The 21,483-nt window shown below is 37.9% G+C and overlaps 1 protein-coding gene across 2 annotated transcripts in view; it reads right to left on the bottom strand.

Annotated features, from left to right (window-relative positions):
* Positions 1–21,483, bottom strand: part of dock10 (dedicator of cytokinesis 10) — a 120,273-nt gene that overhangs the window by 56,237 nt on the left and 42,553 nt on the right. For both annotated transcript variants that reach the window (XM_061972969.2, XM_061972970.2), the window contains exons 15-28: positions 20,488–20,610; positions 20,348–20,427; positions 20,060–20,247; positions 16,209–16,274; positions 16,051–16,143; positions 15,830–15,953; positions 15,632–15,753; positions 9,474–9,557; positions 9,235–9,327; positions 8,930–9,048; positions 6,556–6,625; positions 1,546–1,659; positions 1,408–1,479; positions 1,180–1,326 (exon numbers count right to left, since the gene is read on the bottom strand). In XM_061972969.2, the coding sequence (XP_061828953.1) occupies positions 1,180–1,326; positions 1,408–1,479; positions 1,546–1,659; positions 6,556–6,625; positions 8,930–9,048; positions 9,235–9,327; positions 9,474–9,557; positions 15,632–15,753; positions 15,830–15,953; positions 16,051–16,143; positions 16,209–16,274; positions 20,060–20,247; positions 20,348–20,427; positions 20,488–20,610 (1,495 nt within the window). The remainder of the gene's footprint in view (positions 1–1,179; positions 1,327–1,407; positions 1,480–1,545; positions 1,660–6,555; positions 6,626–8,929; positions 9,049–9,234; positions 9,328–9,473; positions 9,558–15,631; positions 15,754–15,829; positions 15,954–16,050; positions 16,144–16,208; positions 16,275–20,059; positions 20,248–20,347; positions 20,428–20,487; positions 20,611–21,483) is intronic.

Below are 21,483 nucleotides of genomic sequence, written 5' to 3'. Positions count from 1 at the left end.
ATTGTTTTTAATTGTGTTTAATATTGTTGTGCAGCACTTTGGAAACATTTTGTTGTTTAAATGTGCTATATAAATAAAGTGGATTGGATTGGATTGGATCACAGGGCCAACACAGATAGACAGACAACATTCACACTCACATTCACACACTAGAATACATCTTAAAAGTATGTGCATATCAGTTTGCTGGATGACTCAGTTGAATCGATAAGATGAGGAAATTAAACAAAACTACACTATTATTCAAATTAAAAAGAAATATAAAACAAAGGTGGGTACAACAAAGAGGAGGAAACATAACATATCTTAAAGGTGTAATGTATGAATACAAATTACCTTTGATAAAATGATGAATGGGTTTATTATTGTGAGTATATCTGGATGAAATTATATATAACATGTCTCTTGTAATGTTATACTGAATCTTGTTATATATCAGGTGATTATGCATTATATTGTTGATCAAGAATCAGATTATTTAATCTGCATGATGGGGCAGGACATTATAAACTTTGCTTCCTTCTGCTTATTTTTTTAGACACCCAAAATGTTTTTATCTTTATATTATTGTTTTTTTTAATGACAATATTGTATTGAGGAAGTTTTTTTTGGTTAGTTTAAAAAAAAAAAAAAAAAAAAAAAAAACATTTCCAAAACTCTGCCTCCTCCTACACTAATGTAAAATGACATACATAAACAATTGTGTAATATTGTATGGTAAAAATACAGATTTTAAAATATATATTCAAAATATTTTCTTATTTAATCTATATTTGAATCTACTATTTCGATATTCAAAATTTAAATTACATTGTATGCATGAGAGAGAACATGTTTGTTGTTTATGAAGTTTACAGGTCAGGTTGAAGTAATCCCCTTTAACTGTCTCTGATATTCAATATTTGATAAATAAAACATACAGTATTATAATGTGTTAAACAGTAACAAAATAAATATAATTTGTGAACCATGTAAAGATCTATAACACCATTTCAAACACAATATTTGAGGGTGATCCATGCTGTTACCAGTGTTTTGCATATGTTGCTGCCTCCTTGTCAGTAAATAGTTCTACAGGTTGTGCAGGTGTACTTAATGTTGTGGCCAGTGAGTTTATTTACCTACAGTTTATGAGGCTGTGTGTGTTGAACCGCAACAGAGCAAATCCAAAGTATCTACCTTGACAAAAGCTGCCACAGCTGAGTTGGCGTTGCGCGACTCCTCTGCCAGGTCTTTGTTCTTCCAGAAGATGTGGTCAGACACCGTCTCCACCAGGGTCTCCAGCCGGCTCTGGTAGGACGAGGGGAATCGCTGCGGCCTTGGAAGCTGACAATAAATAACCCAATGTTACTCATCATGCGCTGTATATTAACATGTTTAATATGCATGTATTTTTTTTCATCCTACTTTCACTTTGTCAGAGTCAACCAAATGTTGCGCCATGGACTTGACAATCAGTTCCAGGAAGAACCAAGAAAACTGGAAGACGTCAACAATAGCATTATTGTCAGTGTATCTATGCACAACTATACACTTGGGACTTACCTTCAACACGTTCCTCACTGCCGCGTGCTCGTTGCTCTTCAGGTCAAAGGTCATGCCTTTCGCCAACTCCTCGTGCACTGTCCTGAAGCCATGGGCCTCTGTCTTGAACACATACTACATACAGAAAAACATCATGAAAGAATTAGGGGGAAAAGTAACAATCAATTATACAAATGCTATAAAAGTTTCAATTAACGTTTGTATTCAATTATTACAAGTAGAGAGGATATCTTTTATATTTGAATCGAATCTGTACCAATTCCCGGTGCCAGGACTCAACGGTGACAATTTTCTGATTTTCTTTGTGTGTTAAAAAATGTTTATTTGTTTAATAATATATATATTTTTTGTTCAACATTTGTTCAACGTTCTGCCCAGTTGTTATATCTTGTTTTCTTACACTTCTGTCTCATTTGCAAGTATTATGCAGTAGACTTTGCATGCAGTTGCAATTTCAAGACATTAGATGGCAGTAGTGTATTGACTACGGTGTGTTGCCGTAGTCAGGGAGTAGTCTTTGCCATTTAGCTTATTGTAGTATTTTGTTGCACCCTACAAAATGTTTACACTGTAAATTCACACCAGCTGTTTGATTGTAACGTGCTTCTTAGGTGTGGTTTTCATTACACTGCAAAAAGTCAGTGTTCAAAAACAAGGGAAAAAAATACAAAAATGAGGGGTGTTTTACTTGAACTAAGCAAAATGATCTGCCAATAGAACAAGAAAATTTGGCTTGTCAAGTTTTCCAAAACAAGTAAAATTAGCTAACCTCAATGAACCCCAAAATACCTTAAAATAAGTATATTCTCACTCATAACAAGTGCACTTTTCTTGGTAGAAAAAACAAATATGAGACCTTTTTTCTCAATATGTTGAAAAATATTCTTTAAATTAAGTAAATGCTAGTGCCATTATCTTGACATAATGATATGCGCTCGGCATTACATTTCTTGAAACCAGCAAACTTACACTAAAAACTAGTTTATTGTTCTTAATGGAAAGGCAAAAAGGCAATACACAGGCAAATCATATTGTCTAAAAATTTTCCCATCAATAACATGACATCATCGCGCCAAGTGCGTGCTCTTTCAGTCAATTAGTGAGCAAGGTATATATGTATATAAGTGTGTGTATATATATATATATATATATATATATATATATATATATATATATATATATATATACATACATACACATATATATACATATATATATACATATACATATATATATATACATACATATATATACATACATATATACATATATATATATATACATATATATATATATACATACATATATACATATATATATACATACATATATACATATATATATATATACATACATACATACATATATATATATATGCATACATACATACATACATACATATATACATATACATACATACATATATACATATACATACATACATATATACATATATATATATATATATATACATACATACATACATATATATATATATACATATATATATATACATACATATATACATATATATATATATACATACATATATACATATATATATATACATACATATACACATATACATACATACATACATACATACATACATGTATATACATATATATATATATATATATATATATATATATATATATATATATATATATATATATATATATATATATATATATATATATATATATATATATATATATATTTACAGCCCGGCCCCCGGCCAATTTTTTTTAATTGTAATTTTGAAGAATTTATCTGAATGTGAACTATTTCTGTTCAAAATTGTTTTGAAATGCCACATGTTAAAAGTTTAAATATTAACTGTCAGTTTAATTATGAGACACAATTGTGTCAAAGTCAGGATTTTTTTTTTCATGCTAGAAATAAGAAATTCTTACTTTGAAAAAGTAGTTTTATACTTGTGAGTGTTGCTGACACAGCTTTGCAACTCTTGATATTCTAGTTTCAAGCATGTTTTACTCAATATAGGTCATAACATCTCAGCAACATGCTGTAATATCTTACTGAGATCATTTAGGAGCAAAACCCTTAAAACAAGTTAAACACTCTAACATAAAATCTGCTTAGTGAGAAGAATTATCTTATCAGACAGAAAATAAGCAAATATCACCCTTATTTGAGATATTAAATCTTACTTAGATTTCAGTTTTTGCAGTGTACCAACTTTGGAAGTATTGAAATCGCCACACAAAATGGCTAATGCTAATCAGTAGTATATCTACGGCAAGTTCGATCAAAAATTAGCATCAAGCTAGACCATTTTGAAAAGTGGCGCTTCCTTAATGTACGTTTGAGTGTTTTCTATCATGCATACTCACTTTGTTGAGATGTAAAAATTACAACATTACTTAGAGGCAGTTGGACCGAGTCTGCTCAGGATGCTAGTTTACCCACCAAGTGTTTGAGCCATCCTACACACTAAAACATGTTGGGTTAAAAAATGACCCAATGTTTACCCAACTGCTGGTTCAGAAAATGACGAACACCTAACTTGAGTTATTTTAACTCAACATTTTGGGTTAATATTTTCAACCCAACTTTTGCATTGAAATATTTCACCAAAAAGGTGAGTTATGATAACCTAATGTTGGGTTATTCCCAACCAAACTATTGGGCTGAATTATTTAACCCAAAAGTTGAGTTATATTAACTCAATGTTGGTTGATTCATACCCCAACTTTGGGTTGAATTTATTTAACACAAAAACTGAGTAATGCTCACTACAATGTTGGGTTATTCCAAACCCAACTATTGGGTTGCGCAATTTAGCGTTCCTTGACACAATAGTTGGTTAAAAATGATACATTTTACTACTGGTTTGCCCCACTCCTTACCAACTACTGATCAAAATTATTTTATTCCATTAAAATATACTCAAAAGCAAGATATGAGTGACATTTTTTTTTTACAAGAATTGCCGTGTTGGTCATAGTTGTCACGGCGGGGTCGCATTTTACTGCATGGATCGTTCTCACAGGATGCAGACGGGACTCCGGAGGCAAGGTGCAGGTAAGGAAATGATTTATTGTCTATAAATCATGCGGGACACAAACAAAAGAGCACCACCGTGCCTATAGCAAGGGAAGCTAACGGAATAGAGAAAAAGAAAAGCTTAGCATGTAAACAGGCAAACAAAAAGGCGAAGCTTAGTTCAGGAATCAAATTAGTAGCCGTCGTAACTGTTGTGTGGAAGCAAATAAGAAAGCCAGACTGAGTGTGGCGAAAAGCAGGGAATAAATAGCTCTCTGATTAGTGCCCAGGAGCAGGTGAGCGTCCCGAACACTAATCAGAGGCAGGTGAAAACAATCTGCAGTCATACCAACGAAAACACAAACCCAGGGGTGCTCAAAACAGGAACCCATCCATCCCATCCATTTTCTACCGCTTATTCCCTTTGGGGTCACGGGGGCGCTGGAGCCTATCTCAGCTACAATCGGGCGGAAGGCGGGGTACACCCTGGACAAGTCGCCACCTCACCGAGGTAGTCAAAAACTAAACAAACATGATCCGGGCAGCGGATCTTGACAATAGTAGTTCTATACAGCCTGCTCAAATATTTTCATGTACATAATATGTGTGATTATAAATAATGTTAATGAGATTAATCCTTAACAAAATTCCCCTAAAAAAAAAAGCACATTTTTAATAAAAAAAAGCATTTTACCCAAAAATGCATTATTCATTGAAAAAACAACCCAAAAATGGTTCATAGTTTTGAAAACCCAGAAATTGAGTTAAAAAACAACAACCATATAACCCCAAAAATGTATTGCTCTTCATAAAAACAACTCCAAAATGTAATCCAACACTCGCAACTCATAAATTGGGAACCGGACGTGACGTCACTTGCAACAGAGGGATAAAAACATTGCACTGTTAGATTTGATGTGAATTGATACACGGTAGTACCGACAACATTAGGTAGGTGCCTACAAAAGTACCCACCGTCAGTGGAGACCTTCTGATGCAGTTTTTAATTAAATTCACAAGATGGCAGTGGCTGCATTTGAATTATCGTGGCTGGTCAGCATCGAGCAGCGTTATCTACATCTGCATGAGCTATAAAATGCAGCTGTGTTCCACCTGCCGTATACTGCGACCTCATCGGCGGTTATTTGAGAAGCACTGCCATTGATGATGTTACGTCGTCCTCGTTCGGACAGCAAACTAGATCAGACGCAGCCAAGAAGTGCGCTCCATCTTGCCTCAGTTGCTTCAAAATATGGTCAATCGACCATCGTCGCCTCACAATTAATCGATTATTATGCCAATTAAATACGATCTAACCTATGTTAGGAAACACCCTTCATTCATACACGAAGGCGTACAGTGCATAATTCCCCCACATGAATAGCAGCCTGCTCCATACATGCAACATTGAATTACATCCCTCTCCATCCCATCTTTTCACACAACGAGAAGGACACACACGTACACACACACACACACGGCGCTGAATATTGTGCCAATACGTTACCATGGCAACAGCAGCTCCATCAGCCTTGCTGGGAACTCCTCTCGTCACCCCCCCCCCCCCCCCCCCCCCTCCTCTTCCTACCACCGCCATTTGTCTCTGCCACAAGTTCCCTCGCAGCTTAACACCACTGTTGCCGACATGAAACAGGTTGTGCGGTCTTTCTGATTGAGACAATGTCCCAGTTTGTGCCCTCCTCAATTAGCCTCGCTTCTTCTTCCTCCACTTTTTTTCTGTGTGTGTGTTTGCACAGTTTTCCGGGCGCCTGGCCACCGGCACACTCCATATCCACACATACACACACACACACACACATGAAGCCTGCTTGCGTGTTTTTATTTTTTTTGTTCTTTTCTGCAAATTAGGATGTCTATGAAGTCGTTCCACAGCCTTGTGGAAAACCAAAGTTGTCTTAATGATCTCCATGTGAGGTGCACACCTGCTGCCAAGGATATTATATGCACCCCACACATAATGCAACCAAATGTTGAGCATACCTTAATGTAGGAGTGCAGGTAATGATCAAGGTTTTCTTCATGGCACTTGGAAACAATGTGGAGCAGCACTCTGCAAACACAAGGTTGTGGCACAGTTTTTCTTTTATTATTTAATACAGAGCACTCATCCAAATGTGAAGTCTACACATAATCATGTCTCACAACCCTCATTAAATAAAAATAGCATTCATAGTATGGTGCAAAAATAGCTCAGGCCTATGAATTCTACCTAGCAACAGACCATTCTGACGTACCCGAGAACACAAATCAGCGCAAGTACATTAGTGTGGCTCAAAATACATTGGAAGACATGCTAGTATTTCTGTACCACAGATACACTCTAAGTTTAATATTCATTAGTAAATGGCGAATGACTTATAGACAATTACTTTAGTCACGTCCGAGCCTGTGCAAAGATGTTCTGATTCCATTCATTCGTGTTTTTTTTTTTACCTATTTTGATCAGTTTTTACACACAGGTGCTTGTCAGTGCCCCAAATGTCATTTTGATGCAGCAAAACGTCATGAAATTACAGTGAGTGTTTTGTAGAGAGCAACGAGTGGTGTGAGAAATTTCAAGTCAATCTGCTTGTTGGAGTGAAACTTGGGGGTTTAGTCGGCATGGCGTAGTGGGTAGAGCAACCGTGCCAGAAACCTGAGGGTTGCAGGTTCGCTACCCGCCTCTTACCATCCTAAAATCGCTGTGAATGATTGATGGGTTCTACATGTAATGCGACTTTGGGTACTTAGAAAAGCGCTATATAAATCCCAGTTATTATTATTATTATTATTATTAGTCACAGCAACACCATGTGGCTCATTTGTCAGAGACATATTAGCCCAGGCAACATGGTCGGTGCACCTGTTTTGCCAAAATTGTCACCCTTTTGTGTTCAGTTAAAGGAGTAAAAGGGTGATTTTACGAAGAAAAAAAAAAAGGATAATAATTAGAGATGTCCGATAATGGCTTTTTTGCCGATATCCGATATTCCGATGTTGTCCACCTCTTAATTACCGATTCCGATATCAACCGATACCGATATATACAGTCGCGGAATTAACACATTATTATGCCTAATTTTGTTGTGATGCCCCGCTGGATGCATTAAATAATGTAACAAGGTTTTCCAAAATAAATCAACTCAAGTCATGGAAAAAAATGCCAACATGGCACTGCCATATTTATTATTGAAGTCACAAAGTGCATTATTTTTTTTAACATGCCTCAAAACAGCAGCTTGGAATTTGGGACATGCTCTCCCTGAGAGAGCATGAGGAGGTTGAGGTGGGCGGGGGTAGAGGGTAGCGGGATGTGTATATCGTAGCGTCCCGGAAGAGTTAGTGCTGCAAGGGGTTCTGGGTATTTGTTCTGTTGTGTTTATGTTGTGTTACGGTGCGGATGTTCTCCCGAAATGTGTTTGTCATTCTTGTGTGGTGTGGGTTCACAGTGTGGCGCATATTTGTAACAGTGTTAAAGTTGTTTATACGGCCACTCTCAGTGTGACCTGTATGGCTGTGGACCAAGTATGTTTTGCATTCACTTGTGTGTGTGAAAAGCCGTAGATATAATGTGATTGGGCCGGCACGCAAAGGCAGTGCCTTTAAGGGTTATTGGCGCTCTGTACTTCTCCCTACGTCCGTGTACCGCTCCGTACAGCGGCGTTTTAAAAAGTCATAAATTTTACTTTTTGAAACAGATACCGATAATTTCCGATATTACATTTTAAAGTATTTATCGGACTGCCGATATTATCGGACATCCCTAATATTAGTTATTGCTGTTGAATGATTAACCTTTTGAATCAAAATAATGACACCCGTGATTTTTGATTAATCGTGATTAAAGCTTTTTTTTGTTGTCAGAATGTCATACAAGAACATTTTTAAATGCTTTCCTTGAATGCATGTCATTTATTAACTGAAAACTTGGTAAGAGTTTTGTCTGAAGTCCAGTCGGGGTTTATTTTGAAGTTACATTTCTAAGTTTGCACGCCAGTTGGAGTTTCCTCGCTCATTTTTGCACTGACATACACATTGACTTGATAACCGATCGTAGAACAACACAGAACTTTCAGGTAACCATCTGTGGTTAAGGGTTAATTGGGTTATTACTCTGCGTTTATAAATAATTAATGCGATAATATTTTGTGATTAATCACATGAGTTGATGCATTACATTTGACATCCCTGATAATAATATAATGTAAATACCTACAATGTTATTACTTTGTCAAAAATATTAAACTATCTTTATTAATTCTGGCTGTCTAAGTTGTTGGTTTTATTTATTAAAATGCCAGAATTAATGTATTATGTACAAACACAGACGTCAACAAACTATCCCCATAAGAATGTTGTAATGACAATGACCTACCTGGTGGTGGCAGTAGTGACATCGTCATTGTCATTTTGAGTCAGAACCTTGAAGAGCTGGTTAAAGAGCACTGGCAGAAATCTGATGATCACTGGGATTTTCTCCATACTGAGGAGACCCTGGAGGAGTGTGGAAAAGAAGGAGGAAAAGACGAGGAGAGTAAAAGGATTGGAAAAGGCTCATGACCACAAAGAGGCAGGGAGCAAAATAAAGTCTGACATTCTGTCATGTTTTACTGATTAGACACGGAATAGTTTGGGCTTATTCGATAAATCAGTGGGGGAAATGGATTTTTTTTCTCTAACCTTCAGGCAGTTGAGGAAGTCAGAGGTAGGAGGGTGAGAGAGGTCCAGCTCTCTTTTCTGGCACTGCTGGAAGAACCGGTTCAGGTGGGGGTCCTGGCAGGAGGAGAGGAATCCAGGAGAAACCGTTCCAAGTTAGAGGTTGGACTGATTCCTTATTAAGGGCTCGAGTGTGTTTCCGTTTCGGTGAAAGGTAAAGAACATCAGTCTAACCACAGGTGATAAGGATCACCGAGATGTACCTGAGTGTACACAGTTGATACGACATTGGTTGACACTTTAAAGATGGCCTTGGCCCCGTCCACCCATTTCACATCAGCTCCATTCTGCAAAGAACACACAAGTCACCAAGTGAATGATGGCCTCTTTCAGCAATAGTAAATGTGTTCTATGATGGGGACCTAGTGTTGTCCCGATACCAATATTTGGTACCGGTACCAAAATGATTCCAATACTTTTCTAAATAAAACGCACCACAAAAAATTGCATTAGTGGCTTTCTTTTTAACAAAATATCTTAGGGTACTTTAAACATATGTTTCTTATTGCAAGTTTGTCCTTAAATAAAATAGTGAACATACAAGACAGCTTGTCTATTAGTAGTAAGTAAACAAACAAAGGCTCCTAATTTAGCTGCTGACATATGCAGTAACATATTGTGTCATTTTCCATTCTATTATTTTGTCAACATTGTTAAGGAGAAGTGGTAGAAAATTAATGATTAATCTACTTGTTCATTTACTGTTAATATCTGCTTCCGTTCTCTTATTACATGTTCTATCTACACTTATGCTAAAATGTAATAATCACTTATTCTTCTGTTGTTTGATACTTTACATTAGTTTTGGATGATACCACAAATTTGGGTATCAATCCGATACCAAGTAGTTACAGGATCATACATTGGTCATATTCAAAATCCTCATGTGTCCAGGGACATATTTCCTGCGTTTATAAACATTAGATAAATTTTTTTTTAAATGAAAGAATATGTGATGCCAAAAAATATTGACGTAATCATAGTAGTACTGACTAGATACGCTACTGTACTTGGTATCATTACAGTGGATGTTAGGTGTAGATCCACCAATGACATTTGTTTACATTGTGACGCCGGTGAGCTACGGTGTGTAGTGAAGCATGTTTAGCTATTCCTCGTCCTGCAGGGATGATACTTGTAAGAAACTTACTTTGTCGCCATGGAGGCAAGGATTAGTGATTTAGAAGTAGCTAACTGGTAACGGACCGGTACTTTTCAGAGGCGGTATAGTGCCGTATATGATTCATTAGTATCGCAGTACTATACTAATACCGGTATACCGTACAACCCTATGGCGACCTATGATGATTTTTATATTTTCTGATTTATGAATGTTGTTACAAAGTTGGATACTCGTATGAAACTATGCCAAAGTCTCAAATCAATGGCTTCGTTAACACTAAACACCAAATCTGATTTTTTTCCCCACATAAGTGACACGGATCAGATATCTTTTCACCAGTCTAAACGGTCCAAAGTGCTTCAAATTTGATATTTTCGCAACAGATTTGGGCCACATCAGGAGTTGGAATCTGATCTTTTCAAATGTGACTGCAGTCTAAAGCAGTGTTTTTCAACCACTAGTGTGATGTGAGATATAGTCTGGTGTGCCGTGGGATATTATGTAATTTCACCTATTTGGGTTAAAATAATTTTTTGATAATCAGTAATTATAATCTGCAAATGATGTGTTGTTGTTGAGTGTCGGTGCTGTCTAGAGCTCGGCAGAGTAACCGTGTAATACTCTTCCATATCAGTAGGTGGCAGCCGGTAGTTAATTGCTTTGTAGATGTCGGGAACACGTTGTGTGAGACAAGGGGTTGTCGTTGTATCTAATGCTTAAGCCAAAAATAAACAAAAGGTGAGTGCCCCTAAGAAAAGGCATTGAAGCTTAGGGAAGGCTATGCAGAACGAAACTAAAACCGAGCTTGCTAAAAAGTAAAGAAAAACAGAATGCTGGACGATAGCAAAGACTTACTGTGGAGCAAAGACGGCGTCCACATCCAAACATGACATGAAAATCAACAATGTCCCCACAAAGAAAGATTAAAACAACTTAAATAGTCTTGATTGCTAAAACAAAGCAGATGCGGGGAATAGCGTTTAAGGAAGACATGAAACTGCTAAAGGAAAAAAACAAAAAAAAAACAGGAAAAGCCACCAAAATAGGAGCGCAAGACAAGAAGTAAAATACTACACACAGGAAAACAGCAAACAAGTCCAAATAAGTCAGGGTGTGATGTGACAGGTGGTAACAGTACACCTACTTTGAGTCAAGAGCTATAGTGATGCATGCTTGGTTATGCTTTAAAGTCATACCCGACAATTGCGACAACGACTTTTTACTGTCAACTGAGTTTAGTTTTTTAATGATTTCTGCTGGTGGTGTGCCTCCAGATTTTTTCAATGAAAAAAATGTGCCTCGGCTCAAAAACGACCTGTTTGCCACTTTTATGTCATCATTGGTCGAGCTACGTCAGTCGTGCGCGCAGGAATGATATTTGCAATTTTCTTCTTCCTCCTGCTGCAGTTGTTTTCTCATCAGCAGTCTACTTCCTCTTCGCAAAAGCCACGGCACAAACCCACTAACGCACTGATCTGTAGTTTTCTTTAGTAGTAGCGAGTTCCTTGTTCAGTTGCGGAATCGGGTCAACTTCCTTTGTTTTGACTTTATTGAACTGCGCATGCAAGTGACGTCGAGGTCACATTAGGGCCTGTGCGTGTTTATACTGGAGCCTGATAAAGATCACATTGGTCCACTTTGGCCTGCAGTGAAAACACAGTCATAAGGTTAATGTATTTGGGCGCAAGCTTGCATGCAGCTTTAAATAATTAGTCTGGTCTGCTTTGCGTTTTTTCTTCAACACTACGTTATGATGTCACAGTGAGGTAGACGTACTTATTTTGACATAGCCTCGCGTGTCATCCTTTCTTTTCTAATGCCCTCCCACCCACTTTGATGTCTGTAAAATAAAAACTTCCATGTTTATTAGTCCACACTATTTTATAAGGGACTGTTCTGTCAAGATGGTCCCAGTGCAAAATTGGATTAGCCGCCAATCTCTGATGGAAAAGGACGGCACCATTGCGATATTATTACTAGGTTTGAGGAACCTTGAGAGAAGGTAGGATAAAGTATTAAGTTCATCTAATCATGTCATACGCACAATCACACGGACATGTGACATGTAAATGCTTGTAAAAGCAACTTTTTTTCTGCAGTACGTGTCGATTCGAGAGTGGGCAGGTGTACCTAATGATATGACCGGTGTATCTATATACTTTAATTTCCAGGCTTTAAGCTGCTATTTTTTTCCCATGCTTTATACAGTGTTTTGGCTAATTTATAGATTTTTCCGGGTTCGCAGGCTTCGCATTCCGTCTATGAATTTAGCCTCGTCACATCAGACCATTGAAATTGCTGAATGGGTCACGGTGGACCAATGAAATTATTCACATTAAATCAGCCACATTCACACAATTATTCCGTCAGCCATTTAGCGTGTTATGGACTCACCCTCGTCATGAAGAAGAAACAAGGAAATGCACACGACTAGGGATATATACCGTGTATCGGTAATTTTTGGTACTGGTTCCTAATTAGGTCGGTCCAGAAAGACCTTTGAGATTCTGGACTAATGAAACTACTATCGGTATTTTATCGGTCGTCATTATGAAATGCTGTCACTTGATTCATATTGGAATAGTCACAAATAAGGAAACAACACCACACAAAAGTTTGTAACACAACAGTATTTACTCCTAGTCCCCAAAGTCACGCACGCTAATAAGAGTTAGTGTCAGTTTGAAGTGAAAGCCACTTAACTCACAACCGCCACTTCGGCACTTTTCATCAACCCGACCATCCTCTAAGGCTTAGCGATCCAGTAATCCACAGGCCAATAATACTGTAATCCACTCAAAAAAGTGAAACATTTTAAATAATCACTGGGTTTTTTTATTTACATTATACAAACAAATACAGACAAATATACATCGGTGACTGTCAACACTGGCTTCCTGTTCGTCACTCAAATAGGTCCGTGTGGAACAAAAACACAAATAACAAATCCTATTGTTACAAAATGCACACCCACCTAACTTGATTGTATTGATTTATATGAAATATTCAGTATGATATGGCATGTTAACGGTATGTGAATTATCAGGAATACCATACATTTAGATTATTTTACTTTATTATTTTATTACTAACATTCTAAATGTTATTATAGGGACAAGCGGTAGGAAATGGATGGATATACTGAGAGCAATTGTAATGAATAGAAACACAGTGATGGATCTGTGTGGTCTTTGCAAGATGATTACATAACAACTGCACAATCAAACATAATTGACTTGTTTGAGACCTACAAAGCAGGTGTTGATAAATGACTTCCCAGCTGTGAGATCTTACATTATGTTGCTGGAGCAAAAAATTATAATAAAAATGCATTTTTTCATATCTTTATTTACACAAATTACATATAGTACCGATAAGAATACCAATGAATACCGGTTTTGATAAGGAATATCGATATTGGTATCAGTATCCTGCACTCCTGCACGCGCTCTGACGTCCGAGAGCTAGTTCCAGCTCGTGGTGCCCAAGACGAGACTTAAAACCAGGGGAGACAGGGCCTTCTCTGTGGTCGGCCCTCAGCTCTGGAACACTCTGCCCCTCCATGTTCGAACTGCTCCCACAGTGGAGTGTTTTAAGTCTCGCCTTAAGACCCACTTTTATTCTGTGGCTTTTAACACCACGTGAATTGTGTGGTCCTTTGTGTTTTTACATTTGTATTTCTATTTGTTGTTTTAATTGGTTTTACTATTTAAAATAATTTTTAATCATATTTATTTTTATATTGTTTTTATATTTATTCATTTTGTTTTTATACAGTCATTGGTGGAGCTAATTATAGTATTTGAATCTTGTTTTTAAAATGTTTGTGCAGCACTTCGGAACATTTTTTTGTTGTTTAAATGTGCTATACAAACAGTGTTGGGACTAACGCGTTACTGTAACGCCGTTACTTTCGGCGGTAACTAGTAGTCTAACGCGTTATTTTTTATATTCAGTAACTTAGTTACCGTTACTACATGATGCGTTACTGCGTTATTTTACGTTATTTTTTATATAGTATCGGCTAGAAACTGAGAAGATCTGAGTGTGTTTTACTGGAGAGCTGCAGAAGAGGTGCGGGAGAAGAGGCGTGTCTGTGTTTACTAACAAGACATCATGGCGAAGCCGAAGCAGAGTTTCTTAACATGGAGATATTCTCACTACTTTTCTTTTGTCAAGACTCGAGCACAATGAAAATAACATGTGTCTTGGATCAAAGATCCTATCTACTGCCCAAAACAGCAATTCAAATCTGCAGAAACAGCTACAAAAGAAACATGCTTCGACAAAGCTAGTAAAGAGAGACACATACTCCGATGCCACTTCACCTTTACTTAAGTATTTTAACGGAGGGACAGCTAGCCAGGCCAACATTGATAGAGCCATTGCAGCGTATGTGCTCGAAGACATGCAGGCTATTTCTACAGTGGAGTCACCCGCTTTCAGGCAGCTAATTAGCATGGCGTCAAACAACAAATGGCACGGAAAACATTTTCCACGTACCTGGACAGTGAGTACATAAACATGGAAAGCGAGCTAAAGAAAACACTCCAAACTCTGCCTCTGCTCATCATTCAGCACTGAAGGTACACACTCTGTCAATTCTCTTATATACTGTTTCATTCTAGACTTCTAGAGCACACTAGTGTGCCGTGGGAAATTAATTAATATCTCCAAATTAAATAAATTGGCCCTCTGAAACATATCTTTGTCTTTGTGTGTTGTATGTAGACCACATGGCTTAGCAAAGTTCAGTGATGCAAATGCATGTCAAGTTGATCAACAGTACTGAAATGAAGGCTAAAAGGGCATTAATGGGAGCTTTAAAAAAAACAAAAAACAGATGTAACTAAATAGTTACTTTTCACAGTAACGCATTACTTTTTGGTGTAAGTAACTGAGTTACTTTTGAAATTAAGTAACTAGTAACTGGTTTTCAGTAACTAACCCAACACTGTATATAAATAAAGTGGATTGGATTGGATTGAGTATCGATAAAATCCGAACGATATACAGCCCTACTCATAAGGTTAAAATGTCAATGCAAGGATTTCCCAATGTGTTTACAGTGGGCTAAGTTTGTCTACACAACAGGAGCACTCTACTGTTTTTAGGAATTACCTGCAAAAATGTTGGCCGCCCAAGTTTTGAACTGAACTCGAGTGTCAAAAGTATGGTGTCATTCCTGATTTGGCCCCCAGGCCGCCGGCTGAATATCCCTGTTCTAATGCCTCTTACCTTGGTGTTGCTGGCCTCTTTTATGGCCAGGTAACCAGGTGGCAGGTTACTGGAGACAGAGATGTTGAACTCCTGAGATGACAGGCGACCCTCTTTGAGGAGAGGCAGCCAAGAGTAGCCCACTACAAAGTCACAAACACACTGAATGTTGAAAAACAAATAGAATACCACCCCACCCGACACACTAACGATGCTCACCGGGGGTCTCCAGGGCTTCTTTCCTTTTTGCGTTGGTCTTAGCGTTAATATCACAAGTGACGTGGTAAAACGAGAAGAGAAGGTGGTGCTTTTCGTGAAGTTGGGTAGGGAGCTCGATCTTCACCTTTTGGCGTAGAAAAAACAACTTGGATCGATCGTGTACGTTCTTTGGAAGCACCAAAAAGTTTGGATGTGATAATGTTTCCATGTGCTGAGCCCACCTCATCGTAGAAGTCGGGGTTCTGAGAGTGATGTAGGACGGTGGAACAGGCTGCTGGGGTGAAGACTGGACCTCCAGGCTTGCCATAAATGCACTAGGCAAGACAAATTCAAAATTTGGCTATGTTTTCATGGCAAAATAATGGTGTTTTGAAGTTACCTTTAAAGGTTTGGCAAGTTCTTCGTCTGTGCTGCGGAACTCTACGTACACTGCTAGATTACGAGCCTGTGGACACAAAGACCACTGTATTAATAATAAATAAATAAAGGCAAAGAAAATGTAACTCACCTGTAATAACGAAGTAAATAGTTAATCACCCATTCCAACGATTGTAGTCATTACTATGGTATTTGACAATGAACAATAAGGTTTACATTTTTTGAAATAGGGTGTCTCTAAATGTGGTCAGCAGACCTTTGAGTAGCTTATAAATAATGTGGTAATATTGGTGAGACACTTTAAGGTACTGTAAGTGTCAATATATGTGCAGCAAAGGTAGTGTCCTCTCCAGTGGATATTTCGAGGCACACTTTTCAGAAAAAAGCCCTGCTTGCAAACACAAATGTCCACTGCATAGTATGCCAGTTCCCAGGACGTTGCAAGTGTAAAAAGAAGTTATACAAGTACAAACTCCGTTTCCATATGAGTTGGGAAATTGTGTTAGATGTAAATATAAACGGAATACAATGATTTCCAGATCATTTTCAACCCATATTCAGTTGAATGCACTACAAAGATAAGATATTTGATGTTCAAGCTCATAAATTTTTTTTTTTTTTTCAAATAATAATTAACTTACAATTTTACGGCTGCAACACGTGCCAAAGTAGTTGGGAAAGGGCATGTTCACCACTGTGTTACATGGCCTTTCCTTTTAACAACACTCAGCAAACGTTTGGGAACTGAGGGGACACATTTTTTAAGCTTCTCAGGTGGAATTCTTCCCCATTCTTGCTTGATGTACAGCTTAAGTTGTTCAACAGTCCGGGGGTCTCCGTTGTGGTATTTTAGGCTTCATAATGCGCCACACATTTTCAATGGGAGACAGGTCTGGACTACAGGCAGGCCAGTCTAGTACCCGCACTCTTTTACTATGAAGCCACGTTGATGTAACACGTGGCTTGGCATTGTCTTGCTGAAATAAGCAGGGGCGTCCATGGTAACGTTGCTTGGATGGCAACATATGTTGCTCCAAAACCTGTATGTACCTTTCAGCAATAATGGCGCCTTCACAGATGTGTGAGTTACCCATGTCTTGGGCACTAATACACCCCCATACCATCACAGATGCTGGCTTTTCAACTTTGCGCCTATAACAATCCGGATGGTTCTTTTCCTCTTTGGAAACGACGTCCACAGTTTTCAAAAACAATTTGAAATGAGGACTCGTCAGACCACAGAACACTTTTCCACTTTGTATCAGTCCATCTTAGATGACCTCAGGCCCAGCGAAGCCGACGGCGTTTCTGGGTGTTGTTGATAAACGGTTTTCGCCTTGCATAGGAGTGTTTTAACTTGCACTTACAGATGTAGCGACCAACTGTAGTTACTGACAGTGGGTTTCTGAAGTGTTCCTGAGCCCATGTGGTGATATCCTTTACACACTGATGTCACTTTTTGATGCAGTACAGCCTGAGGGATCGAAGGTCACTGTCTTAGCTGCTTACGTGCAGTGATTTCTCCAGATTCTCTGAGCCCTTTGATGATATTACAGACCGTAGATGGTGAAATCCCTAAATTCCTTGCAATAGCTGCTTGAGAAAGGTTTTTCTTAAACTGTTCAACAATTTGCTCACGCATTTGTTGACAAAGTGGTGACCCTCGCCCCATCCTTGTTTGTGAATGACTGAGCATTTAATGGAATCTACTTTTATACCCAATCATGGCACCCACCTGCTCCCAATTTGCCTGTTCACCTGCGGGATGTTCCAAAAAAGTGTTTGATGAGCATTCCTCAACTTTATCAGTATTTATTGCCACCTTTCCCAACTTCTTTGTCACGTGTTCCTGGTATCAAATTCTAAAGTTAATGATTATTTACACACAAAAAAAAGTTTATCAGTTTGAACATCAAATATGTTGTCTTTGTAGCATATTCAACTGAATAAAGGTTGAAAATGATTTGCAAATCATTGTATTCCGTTTATATTTAAATCTAACACAATTTCCCAACTCATATGGAAACGGGGTTTGTATTAAAATTATTTTCTATTTGTTATCATTTTACTATTTTACTCTTTGGCTTGTTAGGACCAAAGCACGAAGGTGCAAGAACACTCTTGATAGATAATATATTCTTTGTCATTGTCATTACCATTATCACTATTATTATTAAAGCCTTCCTATGCCTTTTGAGAGCTTTAACAAAACATTTTACAGATTTTAGGGGTCTTGCACACGACCCTCTCTCAATACCTGATGTATTGCGGCCCCCCGGGAAGTGAAACAATTTTGCCATCAGTACATCCGATTGACAATAAATCCAATACACATGTAGACCATGGACACAAAAAATATTAAATAACTGATATGGTAAGACTCATGAGTAGTTGAACATTTTGCATTGCAGCTAAAATTGCAAACATTTTGAAACATATTTCTTTGGAATTTTTTTATCCAAAGCCTAAAATAGTTTAACTGGCAATACATTCAGGGGCCTATTCTTTTTTTTTTTTGTATACAGTGCAACCTAGATTTACAAACCCCTCGTTATACGAGCGTTTTGATTCACGAACCACAGACAGAATAAAAATATGCTTTGCTATACGAACTTTGTCTCAATGTATAAACATTTCAACCACCCATTGTGTGCCTGCAGGGCAGCTATTTGGTACCTGGCAGCACATCCATTGTGTGTGGGCTTATCAATCTCTGTGCTGTGATTAGCTACTGAGCTACTTTGTGTGTTTTTAAGTGGGGTTTTTTTTGTGGCAATTTTACAGCATTTTCCTAATTTTGTGAGCTCAATACGAGTAACAATAGACAAGCGATGAATGGTTTAAAACATTCGGGAAGTATCCACATGATTGTCGACACTGCCTCCCGCTCCACGCCAAGAATACAAACCAACAAGGTGAAGTGGATTTTAATTACTATTCCTAATCATTGTAGCGACCGTGCTGTTAAAGTTAAAGAGTTTAGTGATTTTAAACTGTGAGTGCACCACAGGGTTAGTGACAGTGTGTGTGCGGTTTGGCAGGGTGGTTGAAAATGAGGACAGTTCAGCTAGTTGTTGTTCTGACTTTGTTATTAAATCGAAAGATCCATTTCAAGACAAAACAGCCAGAAGACACATTTTACTATTTTGCTTTTATCAGTCTGAAAACGTTTGAGAAAGACTTGTCTTATTGTTTAGAGGTTAACTTGTGTCTTTATTACGAAAGCTTTATTGGACACTGAATTAATGTAGCAGAATGTTTTGTGTTGGAATTTTGGACCTACTGCCTTTTTTTTGTAAATCAAATTATGCGAATTAAAAAAAATGTGATTTAAAAGTGTGTGTGTGTAAAAAGTAAGTGCAAAAAAAATCAGTGTATACAAATTTAGAGTAAAAGAAAATCAGTGCAGGAAAAAAATGTAGTATATAAAATTCAGTGTGTAAAAATTCAGTGTTTTAAAATCCAATGTAAAAGATTCAGTGCAGAAATATTAATTGCTTCAAAACTCAAGACTCAGTTCCGGTAAACTAAGACAGAAGCAATCAATCCGTCTCAGAACCAGCCAATGAGGTGACTTTTGAAGCAACAAATATTTCTGCGCTGGATTTTTTTTTTACACTGAATTTTTACACACTGAAATTTAAAACACTGAATATTAACAAATTGTATTTTTAAACACACAAATTGGGCCCACATTTTTTTATTCAATGAAATTGTCAGCATATGCCCAAAAAAATATTTTGTAATAAAGACCCAAATAAACCTCCATAATGTTGAGGCCCATTTCATTGTCATGGAAAATATATTACACACAAACAAAACTTAAATTATGAATGGTCTGATCTCCTTTACCTTGGCAAAGCTCTTCTGGCTATCATATTTGAGATGTTTGGGGTAGACGTAGATGTGGTTTCTATACACACGGTACGGCTGAGTGAACTTGGTGGTGTCTTGGACAAACTCCTCCACCTCCACTGTGGGCTGGTGTTTGCTCAGATCCTCAAAGGGTTTCACGGGTATGTACGAGGACGTCACGCAGTCTGAACACACACACACACACACAAAAAAAATATGTTTAAAGAGAGCGAGAGAGAGCGTTAGGGCAGCATGGGAGAGGAAGATGTGTCTAAATGGTCATACTTGGAAGCTCCAGTGGAACATAGTCCACTGTGATGTCCAGAGTCCCAGGAATGGTCTGAAGCTTGCTGGTCTTCTCCGCCCTAGTTGGTTTAAAATGTTGTAAGAATGTTTTTGGAAGATGTCAAGGTGAGCTGTTTTACCTTCTATACTCTGACACAAGCTTAATCAGGTCTTCTGTGGAAATCTTGTTGCTCTCCTGTTTGAAGAGAGGCGAGAAACGAGACTCTCGGTCCAGCGCCCCATGGTTGTCCTTAAAAAGGGACCTTTTAACATAGGCGGATGATAAACGGTGATAAAAGGGTTATGTCAGTATAAAACAAAGTTGATAAAAATAGAGATGTCCAGATCCCGATCATGAGATCGGATCGGGGGCAGATATATATAGATTTTTTTAAGGGCGGTATAGCTCGGTTGGTAGAGCGGCCGTGCCAGCAACTTGAGGGTTGCAGGTTCGATCCCCGCTTCCGCCATCCTAGTCACTGCTGTTGTGTCCTTGGGCAAGACACTTTACCCACCTGCTCCCAGTGCCACCCACACTGGTTCAAATGTAACTTAGATATTGGGTTTCACTATGTAAAGCGCTTTGAGTCACTAGAGAAAAGCGCTATATAAATATAATTCACTTCACTTCACTTAACTGATGGGCGATCTTACCGCAACTTTGTCCCTTGGTATACATGCCTTGTCTATCCACAGTGCGAAGCAGCTTCAAATATACTAATCCTCACCATAATGGAGGGAAAACGACTAAGAGCCTGTTTTACTAAAATAGTGTGTACTCTTAGTGGGCGTGTTACATCGCCATCCACTAAGACTGCGTGCGCAATTAAAAAGTGGTGCAGACCGCATTATTTAAATGAAGATTTTGCATGTACCGGTACTATACTATATATCATGTTATCATGCTCCTCCTACCTGTGGTCCTTTGCTATGTTTTCAAAAAAGCGGGAGACATCTATCACTTTTTATGGGCATTTTAGCAGCAGTCATGCAGTGCATCAACATTTAACCGCTGATGGTGAATAGGGGGGAGACTGCACTTATAGTATGTGCTCTAGATGCAAAAAAATACATACTTCAAGAAGTTTTAGCATACAGGATATATTTTAGTAATATATATTCTACGTGAAAAACAC

Source organism: Nerophis lumbriciformis, linkage group LG17, assembly GCF_033978685.3.
Source record: "Nerophis lumbriciformis linkage group LG17, RoL_Nlum_v2.1, whole genome shotgun sequence".
Classification (NCBI taxonomy): domain Eukaryota; kingdom Metazoa; phylum Chordata; class Actinopteri; order Syngnathiformes; family Syngnathidae; genus Nerophis; species Nerophis lumbriciformis.
Note: the sequence above shows the minus strand (reverse complement) of the source record. Positions and strands in the feature narration are given on the sequence as shown.